This window comes from Sturnira hondurensis, unplaced genomic scaffold (assembly GCF_014824575.4).
Source record: "Sturnira hondurensis isolate 20B ecotype Veracruz unplaced genomic scaffold, ASM1482457v3 Scaffold0017436, whole genome shotgun sequence".
Taxonomy (NCBI): Eukaryota; Metazoa; Chordata; class Mammalia; order Chiroptera; family Phyllostomidae; genus Sturnira; species Sturnira hondurensis.
This window is the reverse complement of record NW_028090067.1, coordinates 8,703,073-8,723,190: the sequence shown is the minus strand read 5'-3', so window position 1 is coordinate 8,723,190 and position 20,118 is coordinate 8,703,073. Positions and strand designations below refer to the sequence as shown.

The 20,118-nt window shown below is 42.8% G+C and overlaps 1 protein-coding gene across 1 annotated transcript in view; it reads right to left on the bottom strand.

The window, feature by feature from the left end:
* The window catches only part of DRAM1 (DNA damage regulated autophagy modulator 1), a 37,329-nt gene extending 26,078 nt beyond the window's left edge, over positions 1-11,251 (bottom strand). Inside the window, exon 1 of the mRNA XM_037068175.1 lies at positions 10,804-11,251. Coding sequence (XP_036924070.1) covers positions 10,804-10,934 — 131 coding nt within the window. The 5' untranslated portion in view covers positions 10,935-11,251. The remainder of the gene's footprint in view (positions 1-10,803) is intronic.
* Positions 11,252-20,118: the final 8,867 nt, after the last annotated feature.

Here is a 20,118-nt window from a genome sequence, read left to right as displayed (position 1 = left end):
CTCTCTAAAAATAAAAATAAATAAATAGTCTTTATCAAATAAATAAATATCTGGCCCCACATATAACTATAAAATGTATCCATTCATCAGCGAAATATTTATGGGACACCTACTATGTGTTAGACACACTCTGAGACACAAATTTCTCATGCTGTCAGGTAGGAATTGTCAGCTTGTGATTTATTGCTGTTAAAGTGACAAAACGGTACCTCCTAACAACATCCAGTGAAATTTTGCTCAAGGATATTTCAAAAAACTTTGCCAAGTGGCAAATAAAAAGGCACTAATATGTTACATCATAACTAAACACTGTGTCACATCTACTGCCTGATGTTGGAATCCAAGTGAGCATAACAGCAGGGAGACACCAAGAGACCCTGTGGGCAGCGCTCTCAGTTTTATTGTTTCTTAAGCTCAAACTAAATTATCTCACTGTGAAATGGGACAACTGTAATAGCACAATCAATAAAATATATTTTTAACATTTTCTCATTGTGCAAAGGCGGAGGTACTTGTTTTGGTTGGCATAGCTGCACTTCGGTATCTGATTCAGGAAAGTGGAGAATGAGAGGCAAAATCAGTGCCCTCCCAACCGAGCAGTAGTCTCTTACCCCACCCAACTCCCCCCACCAATTCTGTACCACATGGCTTAGGCAATATGGTTCCAGCCCTGCCTCAGTCCCATCTACCTCCTTACTTACCACTTTGCAAATGAGGCACTTCTGAAAATTGCAACAGGGATAGGAACTAATAAGTTCATTTGCATGTGGCTCAGAAGCTGTTGAGGCAGCCATGTGTACACAGTAGTTTCTAGGGTAGGCTGTGCCTAGGAAATCAGTTTCCTTCTCTATTGCCTTTATGTACGTTTCTACAAGTTCATCAAGACAAATTCCAAGTTATTTGTCTAACATCCTTCTCCAAACTTATTTTTGATCTTAAGCCAGTACCTTGATGCTCAAAAGAATGAAAATAATACTAAGACATGTATGATAATATAAGCTTGGTCAAATCTGTTCTTTAAATCTTTGGACATATGTGATTCCATTACTCCAAAGCCTGGAATCATGGTTTATTAGGTGAGACTGAAATGTCAAGATGCAAAATTATCTGCATGCCCAGACTGAGGCTTTTTGGTTGCCCTAAAACCCTAGGCCCACTGCTTGGGAGATTAATCAAGACTTGGAACCTAGAAACACTTAATATACCCCTAGTAAAAGGAGACCATTCCTTCCTCTATTTTCATATTTAAATACATTATTTAAAAGGAGTAAGCATGATACTAAGAAGTTATTACATTTTATTAGATATTTTTAATTATTAGGGTTAACTTTTTTAGCAGTTTCACCCGGTGACAATTATTCTAGACTCAAAGGCACTGTAAAGCTACCGCAACTATTTTTAAATGTAAACTGAATTTCCTACTCATAAATGCAAAGAACTTGCTCTTTCCACACACTGCCCCCATGCAATTTTCCTTCTATCAATCTGAGTTTCCTCTTGGTTCACTCATGCAACGGTTTTTGAGAATTGTTAAGCACTACCTAAAGGTGGGTAACTGTGCCAGTTGAGGGGGCTACCAAGATGAAAAGATAATTTACTGTCTTCAAGAAGCTTAATATCTAACGAAAATTCAAGGACCCATTGACCCAACACATAGATACTGATTGCTTTCTATGTAACAGGCACCTGGGTAGGCATGAAGAATGTAGCTATAAATAAAACAGAGAAAGCCACTCTTTCCTGGAACTTAGAGTCTTGGCTGCGTAGCTCAGATGGTTAGAGCATTGTCCTGATACACCAAGGTTTCAGGTTCCATCCCTCGTCAGGGTACATATATGAAACAACCAATGAATGTATAAATAAGTGGAACAAGGAATCGATGCCTACGTCTCTATCTCTGTCTCTCTCAAATCAATAAATAAAAATACATTTAAAAAAAAGAAGATAGAGGGTGATAGGTGAGCCACCTACTTGAAACAGGGTATCCTAGGAAGATACTTGACTGAAGTAGGATATTTGGGCCAGGAAAATTACAAGCAGAGAGAAGAGCAAAGTCAAAGACCTTTGGGAGGCAATACGTTAGAGGAACTGCAAGGAAGTGGGTGTGGCTGGACGGGAGTGAGCAACGATGTGTGTGTGTGTGTGTGCAAATAGGGGTCACAGACAGCCCTGTGGGGCATGGCTATGCTGAGGACTCTGAATGTTACTCTAAGCATCATGAGAAGCTGGTGAGGGCTGAGAGCAAGGGAGTGACATGAAGTTGATGTTTTTAAGGGATATTATGAAAAGATTATAGAGGGGCAAGTGTAGACTAGGGAGTCCATTAGGAAGCCCCATCATGTTACCCGACCCAGCAGGGGAGGGGATAACTTGAATGAATAATAAACAGGCAAGTTTGACACCACCTTTTATTTGTACTTTTTTGCCTCTAAACAGCCCTTACAAACTGTTTATTATATATCTATATTACACACAAAACTCAGCACAGTGCCTTGTGTACATGGGGATGGTGCATAAACATGCTCCAATTAGATTTGAGCAAGAATTTGTCAAGAGATGACAATGGCTGGGACCAGGATGACAATAAAGAGAGGTGATTAGAAGTGAAATTTGAGAAGGTTTTCGAGGGAAGTCGCTAGACACCATCCTGCTTGGACTACACCTGCTAGTATTACAAAAGAAAAACATTTCCTCAGTGCTTACACTCAGTGCTTACATCTCCCTTGGTCTTCACAACACTATTGTTTTTTTCAAAGTACACATTATCACCACTTTGAAGATCAGGAAACTGAGTCCTTAGAAAAGTCACTTGCTCAAGGTCACATATGTAGTTAATGGGGAAGCCAGGCCATGCATCTAGAGCTGTCTAATTTCAATGGACATGACTTAGGAATGCTTCTCTGCTGTGCTCTACCGCATTTCTTTCTATGATCACCTATTTCCATATGAGTATACAGTATTGTATATTTACAACCAAGCTGGCATCAGCTATTCCTTCTGGAGCCATTACTAAGTTGTCCTTGGCATGCAGTAACTCCACAATGCACGGAATGCATAGTGAGTAGCGTTAGGCAAGGAGGACTATTAAGTGGAACATTGTTTTAAGTTGAATTTAAACTCTTACATGTAAAAGTCATCAGCTCTGCATCAGTAAAGGCTTCTGAGCAATACTCTGTCTTTTTAAAAGTAGGAGTAATGGAAGAAAAACATTCACAGTTTTATTTCATTTACCAGGGAAGATTTTAATGTAATGAAGTAATCGTGGAAAATTAAATCGAACAGAGAAATTATATATTTACCGTTGGCTCAGGAGTCGAACACTGCATCCATTACCGCAATTAATTTTCAAGATGTAAAAGCTTGGGGTCTGCAGTTTTGCCATTCCGCTTTTCTTATAATTAAATAAATTGGGTCATGTTTTCTTGAAGAAAACATTAAACTATAAATTATCATTTAAAAGAATGATACCTCAAAAATTTTAAATAAAAAATGATACATATCATTTCATCTTAGCTAAAAGTTTCAAATGGCATGCCTGCCTTTTCCTTTTCATCCTTAGGACATTGTGGCTTACAAACACACTTTCTAAGTAATAACCGCTGCACCGAAATGTCACTACCATTGTATAAGAATACGTGACTCTACGCACACTGACCTCCTTCTCTGATTATTTATTATCCCAAACCCCATTGTCATGGCGGAAGAGGAAAACAAACGCCACCATTGCCTAAAATTCAATGTAGTTAGTAATCAAAAAAGTTGATTTGAGCAGGAAGTCATTAGAAATTGGATGGATACATACACACCACAAACTTAGAGAAACACAGTCACTTGCCTACCTGCTGACGTTAGGCCAACACAAGTGCAAATCCACTGTCTTTTCAGTATATGAACCACACCTACTCTGAATCACCTCATTTCCAGGTTTCTTTGGAGAAAAACCTTAGACATTTCTGAAGCAATTGGAGTGCAGAATCTTTATAGTTTCTTTTTTTAAGTTTTTATAAACCTTTACATTTGTCATAAACACTAGTAAACAGACTGCAATTTTTGACTTCTCTTTTGAATCTGTCCAAAACATTCAACCAATTTTTCTTAAAAACTACAATTCTCTTTTTACTTTCATAGTTTATGTATATTGAGTTAAAGAATGTCATCAGAATAAAAAAAAACTGGCATAAACACTTCTGGGAACAAACACCGATGGCATTGGTAAGTGTACAAAGAAACCAGTGAACAAAGCAAGCAAGCAAGCAGCTCAGAGTGGCCGCTGTTGGAGAAGGTTTTCAGGGTCCACAGGTCTTAGTCAGTGTATCTTTCAGAGAATGAGGTTGTCAGTTAAACCAGCAAATTCATTAAGTGGAGGTTGGTTAGGAAAGTTGTTATATGCACAAATAAACCAATCACTTGAAATTAGCCCTCAACTAAATGCCCTTTCCTACTTAAAACCAGCATCTATCCAGACCAATTTGGACTTGCCCCTTGGTAATACTAGTAGAATTGGTTGCAGAGAATTTATGATGCCCTTGGGCCATGGTGTTAATGAGTTCTAAGTGGGTTCACGTGTTAATTCATGGAGGCGGTGCCATTAACCCACTGTCCAAAGTCCCACAGCTGGAGTATGTGGTAGACTTGTGTTCTAAACAAAGTTGCCTGCTCTAAAGTTGTTCCTCTATCCAACACACTATATTCCCTGTCAGTATGATTACCAAATGTTGTAAATATTGAACATAGTGAATACTTACTAGGTGACCCGGTGTTCTGCCACCAGTCACTAGGGAGGGCTTATGGTCATGAGGAGAAACAAAGGGAGGGACCAAAGACCACACTCAATCCAGCAAAGAACACTCACACAAAAAGCGGGACTAGGCTACTAAAAAGCAACTAGGGTGTAGAATTGGCAAAACTTTAAAAGTAAAGGGACTCAGGCCCTGGCCAGGTAGCTCAGTTGGTTAGACTGCCATCCTGATAGGCCAAGGTTGCAGGTTCTATCCCCAGTCAGGGTACATACCAGAATCAACCAATGAGTCCTGGCTTAGCCCTGTGGATTGAGCACAGTCCTGTGAACTGAAAAGATGCAGGTTTGATTCCCAGTCAGGGCATGTGCCTAGGTTGTGGGCCAGGTCCCCAGTTGGGGGTGTGCAAGAGGCAACTGATTGATGTATCTCTTGTACTTCAATGTTTCTCTCCATCTCTCCCTCCCTTCCCCTCTCTATAAAAACAAATAAAATCTTTAAAAAATAAAGAACTGACCAATGAAAGCATAAATAAGTGGAACAAAATAGATGTTTCTCTTCCTCTCCCCTCCCCTAAAAATAAGTAAATAAAAGTTTTAAAAAGTGTAAAAGGACTCCAGATATTCTGGAAGCATGAGACAGAGTCAAAGTAGAAGATATAAACAAGAATGGCTTTCAATCTGGGAGGAGTTGATACTAGTCAAATTGATTACAAAGTGAAGTTGCCAGTCTTGTAAAATATGGAGAATTTCAGAAGTCAGTAGAAATGGCACTGGAATCACAACCAAAGGTAATCAACAGTTCATGCTGGCAGAATCAGTTAAGTTGAAGAAGCCGAGAAGATTAATAAAATAGGCACAAATAAAACAGGCCCATATGTCGTAAATTATCTTAGTCAGCATTTAGTCAACATTTACTAAGCACCTCCTGTGCGCCTGGTACCATTGTAAATGCTAGGGGAGTAGCAGTGGACAGACCCTAAACCTCTACCCTCATGGAACTTTTGTGTGCAAGACAGACAATTAACAAGATCCAAAATCTTTACCCATAGATTAAGAATGAATATTGAGCAAACTGAAGTCAAAACATCCCTGCAAAAATGACAGTCTTCATCTCCACTTCAAAAGACAAGTGATGAAATTGTGGACTTTGCATCACGCAACCCTAAAGCAGTATTGTAAAATTATGTACTCCTTCCCCAAAACGTCAGCACCTGGATCATGGTAAGGTTTTTGTTCATTTTAAGAATTTTGGCTATTTATTTTGTTTTGTTCATTATAAGAAGTGTTCATTGTAATGAATTTTATACAAGAATTAGTACATTGTGATTGTAACCTAAATCTTATTTTTTATTACCATTGACACCCCCTATAACCTCTTCCACCTGCCCCCACACTCCCTACAATCACCATATGTGATTGTTAACCAAATAAGACTCAACTCCTTTACTTTGTTTATTATGTTACGTTGTCCCCCCCATTAAGTGGTTTAACTCTAGGTGACCCAGTGTTTAGCCACCCATCACCAAGCAGGGTTTTTGCTCATGAAGGGAAACAATGGGTGTGACCAAAGACCACAAACTATCCAGCAAACAGCACTTAACAAAAAGTGAGACTAGGCTAATAAAGGAGGCAACCAAAATGCACAATTGGCAAAATTTTAAAGGGCCACCGAATATTCCGGAACTATGAGACACAAACCAAAGAAGATGTCAAAGAGAGTAGCTTATCAGCTAAGATTTGATAAGTAACTAGTAATCTAAGATAGCCTGAAGGATTTGGTCCTTCAGGACTTTGGTTCCTTCCCCAGAGGGAAGATAAGAAACTAGAACAAATTTACCAGGATGGGACTCAAGAAAGTAGGTGTAGCCTTGTAAAAATCTAAACTAATTCTTTCAGGTTGGCATTTGTTTGTCCTTGGTTTTGACATCCTTGCATAAATAGCCTCATATCCAGAAATACTGCACTGTGTAAATATTCCAACTTGTTAAATTTAGTAGCTAATTGTTTGATGTCTTCTTTGGATAAAGCATATTTATCTAGCTAGTCCTCTATTCATGGATATTTGTATGGTTCCCAACCTTTTGACGTTATAAGCAATGCAGCCCTGACTCAGTGGCTCAGTGGGTTGGGCATTGTCCCACACACCTAAAGGCCAGTTTGATTCCTGGTCAGGGCACATGCCTGAGTTGCGGGCCAGGTCCACAGTTGGGAGCGTGCAAGAGGCAACCAATCAGTATTTCTCTCACACATCTATGTTTCTCTCTCTCTTTCTCCCTCCCTCCCCCTCTCTTAAGATAAATAAAATAAATCAAACAAACAAATAAAATACCTGATAAAGGTATTTTATTGACTTAGTTTGAATGTCATACTGGATAGTGGTCCTCCCATGGTTAAAACACACCATTTGTTGTGTTTTAATTAAAACACACCATTTGTTGTTGTTGTTGTTTGAAAAGAAAAAAAGCTTTTATTATGAAGTCTACTGACCAGGAGACAAAAGGCAGGCCTCAAACCTGTCTCCCTGATACAGGGACTGGTGAGATTCAAGGGGTTTCAGCACCAGATGCTCATGGACAGCAGACCTTCCCTTCTGAAAGGGTTCCGGAACTAGGCCATCATGGAAAAGGAGGTTCATCTTAAAGACAGATGGTCCCTGACTTACGATGGTTCTACTTTTGATTATTTTACTTCACAATGTTGTAAAGGCCAGATGCCCCAACTCCCAGTCAGGCACTCCATCCATCACTAGGGTAAACAAACCACACTCTGCAGTGTACTATGTGGCCAGCATTCTTTGTTTTAGTTCAATGTTTCAAACATTCTTCAGGCCCAGTGTGCTTTCAGCTGTGTTAATGGTTTACGGTGAGGACCCATACAACCATTCTGTTTTTCACTCTCAGTATAGTATTCAATAAATTACATGAAATATTCAACATTTCATCATAAAAATAGGCTTTTTAAATATGACTTTGCCTACCTATAGGCTAATGTGTATGTTCTCAGCATGTTTAAGGTAGGCTAGGTTATCATATTCTCTACGCTAGGTGTACTAAAGGCATTTTCAACTTAAAATATTTTGGACCAAAAAAAAAAAGGAGTTCAATGGAAAGTAACCTCACAGGGTGCTCTGACCATAAATTCCTAAACGGGCAGCTCCTGGTGTGTAGCCATGCCACAAAGCCACAAGCACAGTCCTTTTTTAGTGAAAGGTTTTAAGTCAGCCCTGCCCATTGTTCCTGTGCCTCTAGGGTAACACACGTTTGAAACACCAGAAGTAATCCCGTTTGAAAGGGGGGTTTCTACCCTCAAGAGAGTATATAATCTTGTTAACTGTCCTGTAATCCAGTCCCCAAGTTGCTTCCTCCCACCTTCATGTAATCTTCCTTAGGTTTTCACCTTAATTTTAAATGCATAACAGAAACTGCAAAACAACCCTGACTGATGTGGTTCAGCAGATTGAGCACTGGCCTGCAAATCAAAGGGTCGCTGGTTCGATTCCTAGTCAGAACACATGCCTAGGTTGCAAGCCAGGGCCCCAGTAGGGGGCACAGAAGAGGAAAGCACACGTTGATGTTTTTCTCCTTTTCTTTCTCCCTCCCTTCTCCTCTGTCTAAAATAAATAAATAAATAAATTATTTTTTAAAAAAGAAACTGCAAAACAGTCATTCTCAGGGGCAGTGAGATCTTGTTCCCAACACAAGTTGTCACTTTGCCTCAAATAAATTCTTATAAAAAGTCTCTACAACATAAGAAAAACAATGACAAAAAACTGTTTAAAGAAAAAAGTCTATATAGGCTTGAACATCCCTTACATTGACCTTTTTTGACTTAAGCTAGGTTTATCAGGATATAACTCCAAAGTCAAGGGGCATCTGTACATTCCAAACACCAAGGACCTAGACAAGTCTTCCCTAAATCAATCTGCCCTGCCTTAAGGGGAAGAATACCAATACCCACAGTGAGTGCCAAAGAAATATCAATTAATCAAATATCGAGAGCCTTCATGACTCTTACACTCCAGGGGGAAGACAGGTAGTCAACACAATAAGTAAGTAAATCACACACATGGTTAGAGGTGATAGGTGCTATGGTGAACAGTGAGAGTGGATATGGGGGGGCCTGACGCATTTAAGATACAGGAAGGAAGCCAGTGTGGTCAGAGGAAGTGGAAGGAGTGGGGTTAGGGAGGAGTAGGAGGTATTGACAGCCGAGATGAGTTCTAGAAGATAAAGCTGAACATTTCGGGACAAAACTGATAAATCTGGCACTACATCTTGCCCTTCCCTCAAAGACTTGGTTTTCTAGGAGGGGCTGAGGCAATCCAGTGCTTTAGCTGCTCTTGTGGGCAGAGAGTTTGACAACTTAAAAGCCCCAGGCACAGGCGGCAAGCAATCCATGAGTTTGTTGTTTGTTTGTAGGCTGAGAACTCCTAGCAACAAGGGAACAATCCCGTGCCTTTTTATCCTGTAATTCTGCTTTTCCTAAAGGTCTCCTCTTTTAGTTAAATTTAAATCCTCTTCCCTGGCGTGTGTCTGTGATTTGATTATCTCACAAGTGGTTTGTCTTGTCAGCTCATTTCCCTATTTCTGATTATCTTTAATTTCAAGTTCACCTTGTGGTGATATTAATCACAGCTACAGCAATCACCTGTATAAAGATTCAAATCCTGCCCCTGACTGCCTAGCCAATGTGTATCTGTTATCTGTCCCTTCAGATCCAGGACAAAAACTGGTACTTTTTCGCAATAAAAAGCACCGAAGAGAGGGGGGCATTTGAGATCTTGCTCCCTGGCATATGTCATCAGTTTGGCTCAAATAAATTCTTATAAAATTACCAAAAAAAAAAAACCCATTATAGGAAGAGAAGCTTTTTACACAAGTCTAAGAGGACCTATCCTGCTTGGGAATCAAGAGGAGTGAGACAATGGCACTTAGGACTGAGATGAGCCACAAGACACCAAGCCCAGGTTTCTGCAGGGGCACAAGCCCGGATGGGAATGTTTGCTTGATGCGCAGAACACCTTCTGCATGGGAGAAATCAGGACGGCAGATGTGCCCTGCGTCCCTAATGATCTCTTCCTCACATCTCTAAACTCCAGCCTCCTCTTGCTTCACCTTCATTTCCCCTTCCTCACCCACAAAGAAAAATAAATTATAGAATATTGGGCACAAAGCAGAAGGGCTGCAGGAGAGGGAGACCCTACAGTCTGTAGCACCTCTACAAACTTCAGGTGTCGCCAACTTTATTGTCCCCTCACCAGCAAACACAGATCCATAGTCATACCACTTGGATAAAGATGAATCATTCTAAAGGCACAGACTTGGGAGCCACACAAAGAGGATCAGGGCATGTGTCGGGCAATGATGAAGTAACCCTAAAGGCAGAGGCCCAAACTTATGGAAAATGAAACGGCATAGACAACGTGAGGGATGTCACAGGTTGTTGACAAAATGAGGGGTCTCACACTAGGGGCACCGAACCCAGAGGAGTCTTGAGCAGCTCCATCCAGGAGAGCTTAAGCCCGACTCCCAAAGACCTGGGGTGTTGCTTTTGGCATGGGACGAATCTGGGTGTGAATTCTGCTAGTTGAGACATCAGCGTCACATTGATGGTATTTCAACATCTGCTTAAACTTAGTTTCCTTTCATGAAAAATGAGCCAAACGCACACTTCATGAGGATGCTGGGAAGCAGAAGTGAAATATATGAGCAGGTTTAGTGCACACCTGGATCTCCAGCTTGGCACTCTTAATAAATAGCATCCATCTCCGTCATCGCCAAAGAAGCGTCTTCCAGAGATTCTGAGCCCTACCGTCTGAAAGTTCTGTGTGCTTCTGTCTATCAGAAGTACACCCCTTCTGGTGGGTCAGGGTGAAGTCAGGACTGCTCGGCTCCATAGCTGATCCTATACATGGGTCAGGATGCAGCCTTTCTTCTCCTCACAGTCAGATCTCAGTCTCTCTGCAAGATGCCCCAGCTGGGTCTGGTTGCCCTGCCCTCTGCACCAGCAGCGCTCGCTGTGGTGCCTCTGCCAAGCCCCGGCCCTCCACCCACTCTGTCCCTCACCTGATGTAGGGGAGGAAGGGGTTGACGTGCCCGGAGAGCACAGCGACCACGTAGGAGATGATGAAGGCGGCGGAGGACCAGGTCACCAGGAGGAAGGGGACGAAGGCCATTCCCCTCAGGAAGCACAGCATCTTGACGCGCTGCACTCAGCCGGGGGCCAGGCGCCGGGCTGCTCCGAGGGGCGGGGGGCCGCCACGTGCCAGCCCGCTAGGCGGCGACTACGGCGCGGACGGCCGCTGCCGTCGGGACAGGCGGCTCCGCGAAGGCGGAGGCAGGCCCGGCCTGGAGGGAGAGGACGAGCGCAGGAGGCGGCAGACCGCACGGCAGCGGGCCGGGGTGGGTGGGGCGCGAGTGGTCCGGGCTTGTTGCGAAACCAGTGAAGTCACAAAGTGGCGGCCGCGCCGACTTGGAGGCTAGCGGCGACCTCCCCGCGGACTCCGCGCTGGGGACGCGGCTTCTTTCGCTTTTGGTTAGGGCTCGGCCGGGGGTCGGCGCGGCGGGCTGCGCGGGAAGGTCCGCCCCGGCCCCGGCGGTTGCCCAACTCCGGAGAAACTGATCTCCTCCCCGCCCCTCGTTCCCTCGGGGTTTCCGGGGTAGAGCCCCGAACACCCAGGGCTTCCCCTCCTGGGTCCCGCCGCCCGCTGGCCGCCGGGCAGAGGGTGGGCGGCCGAGGGGACCCGCACCCCACCCCGCAGCGCTGCCGCCTCCGCTGCTGGGTGCGGACGAAGGGTCGGCGACGACCTCGCTGGGACGCGTGGCTGGGATGTGACCCCCACCTGGATGGTATCCACCTGAAAACCCAGAGTGTGTAGCCGCAGGTAGGGGTCGGGGTGGGGCTGAACTCCAGTCAGTCTGGACTGCCTCTGTGCCGCCCACGGTTCTGCCTTCCACCAGAGCGGACTGGGAGTAATTGTTTCCTAAAAGTGGGCACGTCCTTTCCCTCTCTCCAGGCACTGATCAGGGTGAGCTCCAACTTGCAGCCAAGACCGAAGTAAAATGAGGAATGGGTGGCAAACATTTCAAACCCTGCAAAACGGATTTGTGTCCGGGAGGCACTTATAAACACAGTGATTTTAAGATATAGTTTAGGGATGCTAAGCCCAAGGTCTATCTGATGGAGGTCACTGGGTCAGTGATGACCAAACATTGGGTTCATGTTAGCTGCATAAACATTTTTGGGTGCCACACCCCAATAGTTCTTTGGGGGTTAGAGAACAGATGTCCAAAATAAAAGAAAATAAAATTGTATGGAATATTAAACAGATTGAAGACAATAAAATGATGAAATAGAGATATGGGCAGAGCTGAGAGGCAGGGCAGATGAAGAACCAGAGAAGGTTTCCTGACATATTAGAGTTTTCTAAAGTGAATGTTCTCCACGCAAAGAAAGATGATGCTAGTATTCCAGGCCAAGGAAACGGGAGAAAATGCATAGACTAAGAAATTGCTGGTTTTGTTTCCCTGATTGGTGTGGCTCAGTGGGCTGGGCATCCTCTGGCAAACCCAAAAGTTACCAGTTGGATTCCTGGTCAGGGCAGATGCCTGGGTTGTGGGGCCAGGTCCCCTGTTGAGGGCATGTGAGAGGCCATGCTCTCCCTCCCTTCCTCTCCCTCTAAAAATAAATAAATTAAATGTTTTTTTAAGCATTAAAATAAGTGTAAGGCAGGGAATGGAGAGGCTATGCCACCAGAGCCCTGCTAAGAATTTTCTTTGTGTGTGTGTGTCTTTTTGTTTGGTTTTGGTAGTAAGGAGGGTGTAGGAATGTGAATACACTCATATTTCAGGAGGTCATTGAAGCTGTGGGGGGAGTGAGCATCATATTGAATAAAGCAGAAGCTTTAAAATAAAGCTTTAGAAAATCACAGGAGTTAATAACTATGTATGGTTCCAGGTGGGTACTAGAATAACTAGGAAGGATCACTTTGAAAATTAAATGTCTAACCACCATACCACATACCTGTAACTAATATAATATAATATTGAATGCCAACTGTAATCGGAAAATAAAAATAAAATAACTCCACAAAAGCCATCATCCATGGTGATTCATTGTACATCTCTACCTAGGTTTCTGAGTTCTGAAAATCACCCTGTCCTGGTATTTCTTTCCCTTGTTCTTTTTTCCTACTCTACTACTGATTCATCTGATTTTATTTTTTAAGTATATCTTGTTGATTATGCTATTACAGTTGTCCCATTTTTTTCTTCCTTTTATTCCTCTCCTCCCTGCATCTTCCCTCTCACCAGCATTCCCCTGCCCTTGGTTCAAGTCCATGGGTCATACATACAAGACTTCTCCATTTCCTATACCATTCTTAACCTTCTGCTTATTTTTTTTAAAGATTGTTATTTATCTATCTTTAGAGGGGAAGGGAAGGAGAGAGGGAGAGAAATATCAATGTATGGTTGTCTTTCGTGGATCCCCCGCTGAGAACTGGCTTGCAACCCAGGCATGTGCCCTGACTGGGAATCGAACCCCAATCATGTGGATCGTGTGGTTCGCAGGCCTGCGCTCAATCCACTGAGCTACACCAGCCAGGGCCTTCTCCTGCTTATTTTGTACCTACCAATTATGCTTCTTATTCCCTGTACCTTTTTCCCCATTCTCCCCCACCCCCACCAATAACCTTCCATGTGACCTCCATTTCTGTGATTCTGTTCCTATTCTAGTTGTTTGCTTAGTTTGTTGGGGGGTTTTAGGCTCAGTTGTTGATAGTTATGAGTTTGTCATCATTTTACTGTTCATAGTTTTGATCCTCTTTTTCTTAGATTAATCCCTTTAACATTTCATATAATAAGGACTTGGTGATGAAGAACTCCTTTAACTTGACCTTATCTGGGAAGCACTTCATCTACCCTTTCATTCTATTTTGTAAAGGTTTTGCCTATTTATTTTTAGAGAGGGGAAGGGAGAGAGAAAGAGAGGGAGAGAAACATAAATGTGTGGTTGCCTCTCATGCACCCCCTACTGGGGACCTGGCCTGCAACCCAGGCATGTGCTCTAGACTGGGAATCAAATCAGCAACCCTTTGGTTCACAGGCCAATGCTCAGTCCACTGAGCCACACTAGTTGGGGCTGCCTTCCATTCCAAATGATAGCTTTGCTGGATAGAGCAATCTTGGATGTAGATCCTTGCCTTTCATGACTTGGAATACTTCTTTCCAGCCCCTTCTTGCCTGAAAGGTTTTTTCTGATAAATCAGCTGATAGTCTTCTGAGAACTCCTTTGTAGGTAAGTGTCTCCTTTTCTCTTGCTGATTTAAGATTCTTTCCTTATCTTTAATCTTGGGTTATGTAATTATGATGTGTTTTGGTATGGTGCTCCTTGGGTCTAACTTCTTTAGGACTCTCAGAGCTTCCTGGACTTACATGTCTATTTCCTTCACCAGATGCGGAAGTTTTCCCTCATTAGTTTTTTTTAAATAAGTTTTCAATTTCTTGCCCATCCTCTTCTCCTTCTGGTACCCATATGAGTCAGATGTTGTAATGTTTAAAGTTGTCCCAGAGGTTTCTAAGCCTTTCTTCATTTTTTTGGAATTCTTGTTTCTTCCTTCTGTTCCAGTTGAATGTTTTTTCTTCCTTTTGCTCCAAATCATTGATTTGAGTCCCAGTTTCCTTCCCTTCGCTGTTGGTTCCCTAAATAATAAGGAATTTTTTTCTTTATTTCACGTTGAATAGCCTTCACTTCTTCCTCTATTTTGTGTCCATACTCAACCATTTCTGTGAGCATCCTGATTACCAGTGTTTTGAACTCTGCATCTGGTAGGTTGGCTATCTCCTTGTCACTTAGTTCTTTTTCTGGAGTTTTGTTCTTTCATTTTGGCTGTATTTCTTTGTCTTGGCACACCTGTTTCATTGTAAGGGGCAAAGCCTTAGGTATTCATCAGGTCAGGCTGTTGGCTTTATTGTGGAGCTGTAAGTAGGGGACGGGTCAGAGAGGAAACAATGCCACTTGCTTGGCTCTCACCCCACTTTCAGTCACTTCCCCCGCTAACCACAAGTGAATGACACCCTTCTGGTGCTGAATCCCAGGTGGGTGAGCTTGTGTACATACTAGGACCCTGTGGGTCCCTCCAATAGACTCTCCTGTGAGACTGGGAGATCCTCCTGCCGTTACAACCCCCACATGTTTTTACAGCTAGCGGTTTTATTTCCCCGTGCTGGAACCCTGTGACTGATGGACTGGGCAGTCCCACATTCAAGTACAGATAAACCAGCATCAACAGCTGGGGAGCAAGACAGATGCAGAACCCATGATTCATCTGATCTTAAACACCCTCCCTGAGGCAGAGGAATTGTGACATCAAATGGAATTCACTCAGGCATCTTATCTTTCTGTTGCTATGTAATTCCCTTAAGCAATCCAATCAACTCATCACCTTTCACACAATTGCAAGAACTGTCTGACTATAATTGTCTGACTAACCGGCATTTTGTTGTTTAAGTGTGTATTCATGTATAAATCTTAAACAGGTATATAGCTATAATTCTATATACAACATATGGTGTCAAGCAGCCCTGAGCAGCATGGTACTGCTTCTCTTTCTAAAGGCTTCCCATACCAAAGACTTTATCATCTTAGAATATAGTAAAGCTCACACAGTATGCAATGTTAACATACTAGAAAACAAACTCACTGGTGAAGGAAACCAGAATATGTTACCCCAAAGAGTGCTCCTTTGACACAAGAATTATTGTGAGCTAAAGACAATTAAGAAACAGCAAAAGCAGGAAGAGCTCTCTTTACCTTCCTTACTGTCTAAAACCAGAGTGTTTTTCTTTACCGAAGATTGCCTAGCCTCTTAGCCCAGAGATGACACCAGAGGAGTCTGCAAACAAACCTTACTTCATTGTTTTCGCCCATATGTTTACCTTCCCAGTTTCCCTCCTTGGAAACCTAAAACCATTTTTTTTTGTCCTGTCATTTCTGTACAAACTCACTGTTTGTTTAATAAGATACTATCTTTACCCAAGTTCTGGCCGCCCCTTTGACTTACTTACTCATCCTAGAGTTCCTCCCAAGTATATATGAGATATGCGTATATATCAATAAACTGTTTTTCTCTTGCTAATCTGTTTTTTGTTAAGAGACCCAGATGAGAACCTAAATATTTTTTCTCCCCTACACTTGGTATCTTTAGAAGATATATATGAAATAAAGGTTGTGCTTCTCCCCTTGAATTGATATGACTCTCTGTAAAAGTCACACTGACTTAAAGTATGGGTTTCTCAATGGACTGTTCTTTGGGGATAAAGTTATTCTTCCTTGGTGGCTACCATTTATTGAAAAGCAGTGTAGGGACTTCTAGTCAAGATGGCATCATTGGCATACATGGCTTGCTACTTTGCACAACCACAAAAAAATTACAGCTAAAATATAGCACCACCACTGCTCAGAACCGACAGGAATTGAGCTGAATGGAAGTTTGAGAACTATGAATTAAAGAAACCACATCCATCCAGACTTGTAGGAGGGGCACAGACGCAGAACAGGCTGGTCCCACATTCATGTGCGGTGGATAAAAATTGGGGAGGGATAATTGGGAGTGAGAAATCCCAGCCCCATACTGGGACCCCCAGCCCAGGGTTCCAGTGCCAGAAAGATAAGTCCCCACAACTTCTGGCTGCAAAACTAGCAGGAATCGAGTTGGTGAAAGAAACTTCTGGGTCCCCAAGTCATTCCTGTTAATGAACCCACACATAGTCTCACCTACTCAGACTCACTCCCTCTGGGCTCCAGCACCAGGGAGGTGGCTTGAGAGGCACCAGTGGTATGCAGGGGGAGGCTGAGGTGTCTGGCGAGGAAAGGCCATTGTCTTTTTTCTGGGCTGTCTCTCCACAGAGATGGTGGATTAAGATTCCATCAACACTATTTGGCCCACCTTGGACACCCCCAAAGACTCTTCCCCATCCAATTTATGGAACTACCCAAGCTGTTTTCCCATACGAATGACTAGTCTTTGCTCAAGCTTCACAACTTTCTAAATCCTCTCAAACAAGCAGCAGCTGGCCTCAGTGAGCCCCAGGCAAGAACTAGCAGCCTAGATTCACAGCTTGGCTTTACCTGGAAATCTCCAAGCCCAGGACTAGTAGCAACTATCTCATATTGCTTTATAACTCTGCAGGGTGGCCCCAGGCAAAGCACAGGCTGATCTTGGCCTGCCACACCTGGGAAGCTCCAAGGCTAGTGCACCCAGTAGACAGCTACAGACCATGTCAGAGCACCACCATTCTGCCTCTGTACAGCTGATCCTCTACAGAGGATAGAGATTGATGGTCAGTGGTCACAGCCAATCCTTGCAGCTGACTGGCCTGGATCGATCCCTCCCATTGATTTGCCAATAGCAACCAAGGCTCAACTACAAGAGGAGGGTGTGCTCAGCCAACGTGAGGGATGCACCTCGAGTACCCAGCTTAGGTGATATAGCAGAGGCTGTGCCACTGGACCTTACAGGACATGGACTACATTAGGCTGTACTTTCAAGGAAGTATGGAGGCCATGGAGTCAAAGCAGCTCCACCTAATACACAGAAACAAACACAGGGAGGCTGCCAAAATGAGGAGACAAAGAAACATGGCCCAAATGAAAGACCAGGTCAACACTCTAGAAAAAGAGCTAAACGAAATGGAGATAAGTAATCTACTAGATGCAAAGTTCAAAATATTGGTCATAAGGATGCTCAAGGAACTTAGCGGGGACCTCAAGAGCATAAAAAAGATCCAGTCAGTAACTAAGGATATACTAGTTGAAATAAAGAACAGTTTACAGGGGGAAAGACCTGTAGAGTGGATGAAGCTGAGAACCAAATCAATGATTTAGAACATAAGAAAGCAAAAAAACATCAATCAGAACAACAAGAAGAGAAGAGAATCCAAAAAAATGAGGACAGTGGAAGCAGCCTGTGGGACACCTTTAAGCAATCCAACATTCATTACATAGGGATGCTGGATGGATAAGAGAAAGAGCAAAAATTGGAAACCCATTTGAAAAAACAATGAAAGAAAACTTCCCTGATTTGGTGAAGGAAATAGACATGCAAGTCCAGGAAGCACAGAGATTCCCAAACAAGATGGATGCAGAGGCCCTTCCCAAGATACATCATAATTAAAATGACAAAGGTTAAAGATAAAGAGATGGGAGGTGGGGGGTGTGGGAGAAGGGTGAAGAGGTGAGGGGATTAAGAAGTACAAAAGGTAGTTACAGAATAGTTCTGGGGATGTACAGGACAGTATAGAAAATGGAGCAGCCAAAGAACTTACGGGCATGACCCAGGGACATGAACAAGGGTGGGGGGATTTCCTGAGTGAGTGGGAGGTATTGTTTGGATGGAGTTAAGGGAGAAAAATCAAGATAACTGTAATAGAATAATCAATAAAATACAATTTAAAAATTTTAAAAATCAAATCCAATCATGCCCCCCCCGAAAAAAAAGAAAAATGGAATTCCTGATCTAATAATCCTCACAACAAAGGTCAGATATCATCTTTTTATGATCGAAGAAACTGAGGTTTTAGGCCATACAGATAGTAGAGTTGTTGACTCTGAATCCAGATCTGTCAGATCAAATTCTGTCGTTGTAAGCATTGTGAGGCCCTGTGGGTAGGTAAGGGGTTTAGAAAAGAGGTTGATTAGATAAGAGTTGCATTCTGGCTGTGAGTTTCCTTGTACTTTTTTATCTGTTGATCAACGATTCTTTATCTGCATCACAGTTGTTCCCTCCCTGAAACCCAGGCCCAGATACCAGCTGCATCTCTTGCAGACACCGTGGGACACCAAGATTGAATTGCTCCTGGAGTCAGTGGTCATGCATCTCAGGTCCCTGAATAACAGCTTTCCACAAACATCAATCACTTAAGCCTATCAACTAAGACTAAAATCTTTCATTCTTGAGTTCCCTTATTAGTTCAATCTTGGCAGTTAAGTTCTGGCTAAGGAAGAATTCAGAGGCAAGACGCAAATGGGCTCAGGAAACATGTTATAGAGGCAAAAGAAGGGCCCTCACAGCTTAGGAGAAAGAAGGGAAGGAAGGAGGTACAGGAAGGTGTAGGCATGAGCGTATGTGTGTGTGTGAGGGAGGGAGAGAGAGAGAGACAGAGAGAGCACTACCTTATCCCATTCTTCTAATTTTTCAAACTCCAGAATTACAGAAGGAAACACCTTAAAATATATGTATCCCTGTCTGGGTAGCTCAGTTGGTTAGAGCATTACCCTGATATGCCAAGGTCGTGGGTTCAATTCCCAGTCAGGGCTCATACAAGAATCAAGCAATGAATGCACAAAACAAGTGGGAAAACAAATGAATGTTTCTCTATCTCCCCTCACCTCTCTCTAAAATCAATCAAAATTTTAAAATAATTTTGTAGTTATCTTTTAATTTTCTAGCTTTGTATATATTTATGTATGAATATATTTGTATAATTTGAAAACTTATGCAATATTACATACCGGTATAAACAATTGAGAAATATCACTTAATGTTGATAGCTACTGACTGATCAGGGTGGTGGTTGCTGAAGGTTGGGGTGGCTGTGGCAAATTCTTAGAATAAGACAACAACGAAGTCTGTGAAAAGGATCGGCCCTTCCTTTCATTAACCATTTCTCGGTAGCATGCAATGCTGCTTTGATGGCAGCGTTTTATCCACAGCAGAATTTCTTGGAATCAGCCCTCTCAAAACTCGCCACTGCTGTATCCACTAAGTACGTAATATTCTAAATTCTTTGTTGTCATTTCAACAGTATTCACAGCATCTTCTCCAGGGATAGAGTCCATCTCGAGAAACCACTTTCTTTGTTTGTCCATAAGAAGGAACTCCTAGCTCTGGCTGGTGTAGCTCAGTGGACTGAGTGCGGGCCTGCGAACGAGACGATCATGGTTCGATTCCCAGTCAGGGCACATGCCTGGGTTGCAGACCAGTTCCTGGCAGGGGCCAGTTCCCAGCAGGGGATGCACGAGAAGCAACCATACATTGATGTTTCCCTTCCTCTCTCCTTCCCTTCCCCTCTAAAGATAAATAAATAAAATATTAAAAAAAAAAGAAGGAACTCCTCATCCGTTAATTTTATCATGAGATTACAGCAAATCAGTCGCATCTTCAAGATTCTACTGCCAATTCTAGTCCTCCTGCTGTTTCCCCATGTGAAATTATTTCCTCCACTGACGTCTTCAACTCTTCAAACTCACTCCTGAGGGTTGGAATCAGCTTCTTCCAAACTCCTATTAATGTTGATATTTTGACTTCTCTCCGTGAAGCACAAATGCTCTTCATGACATCTAGAATTGTAAATTCTTTCCAGAAGGTTTTCGGTTTGCTT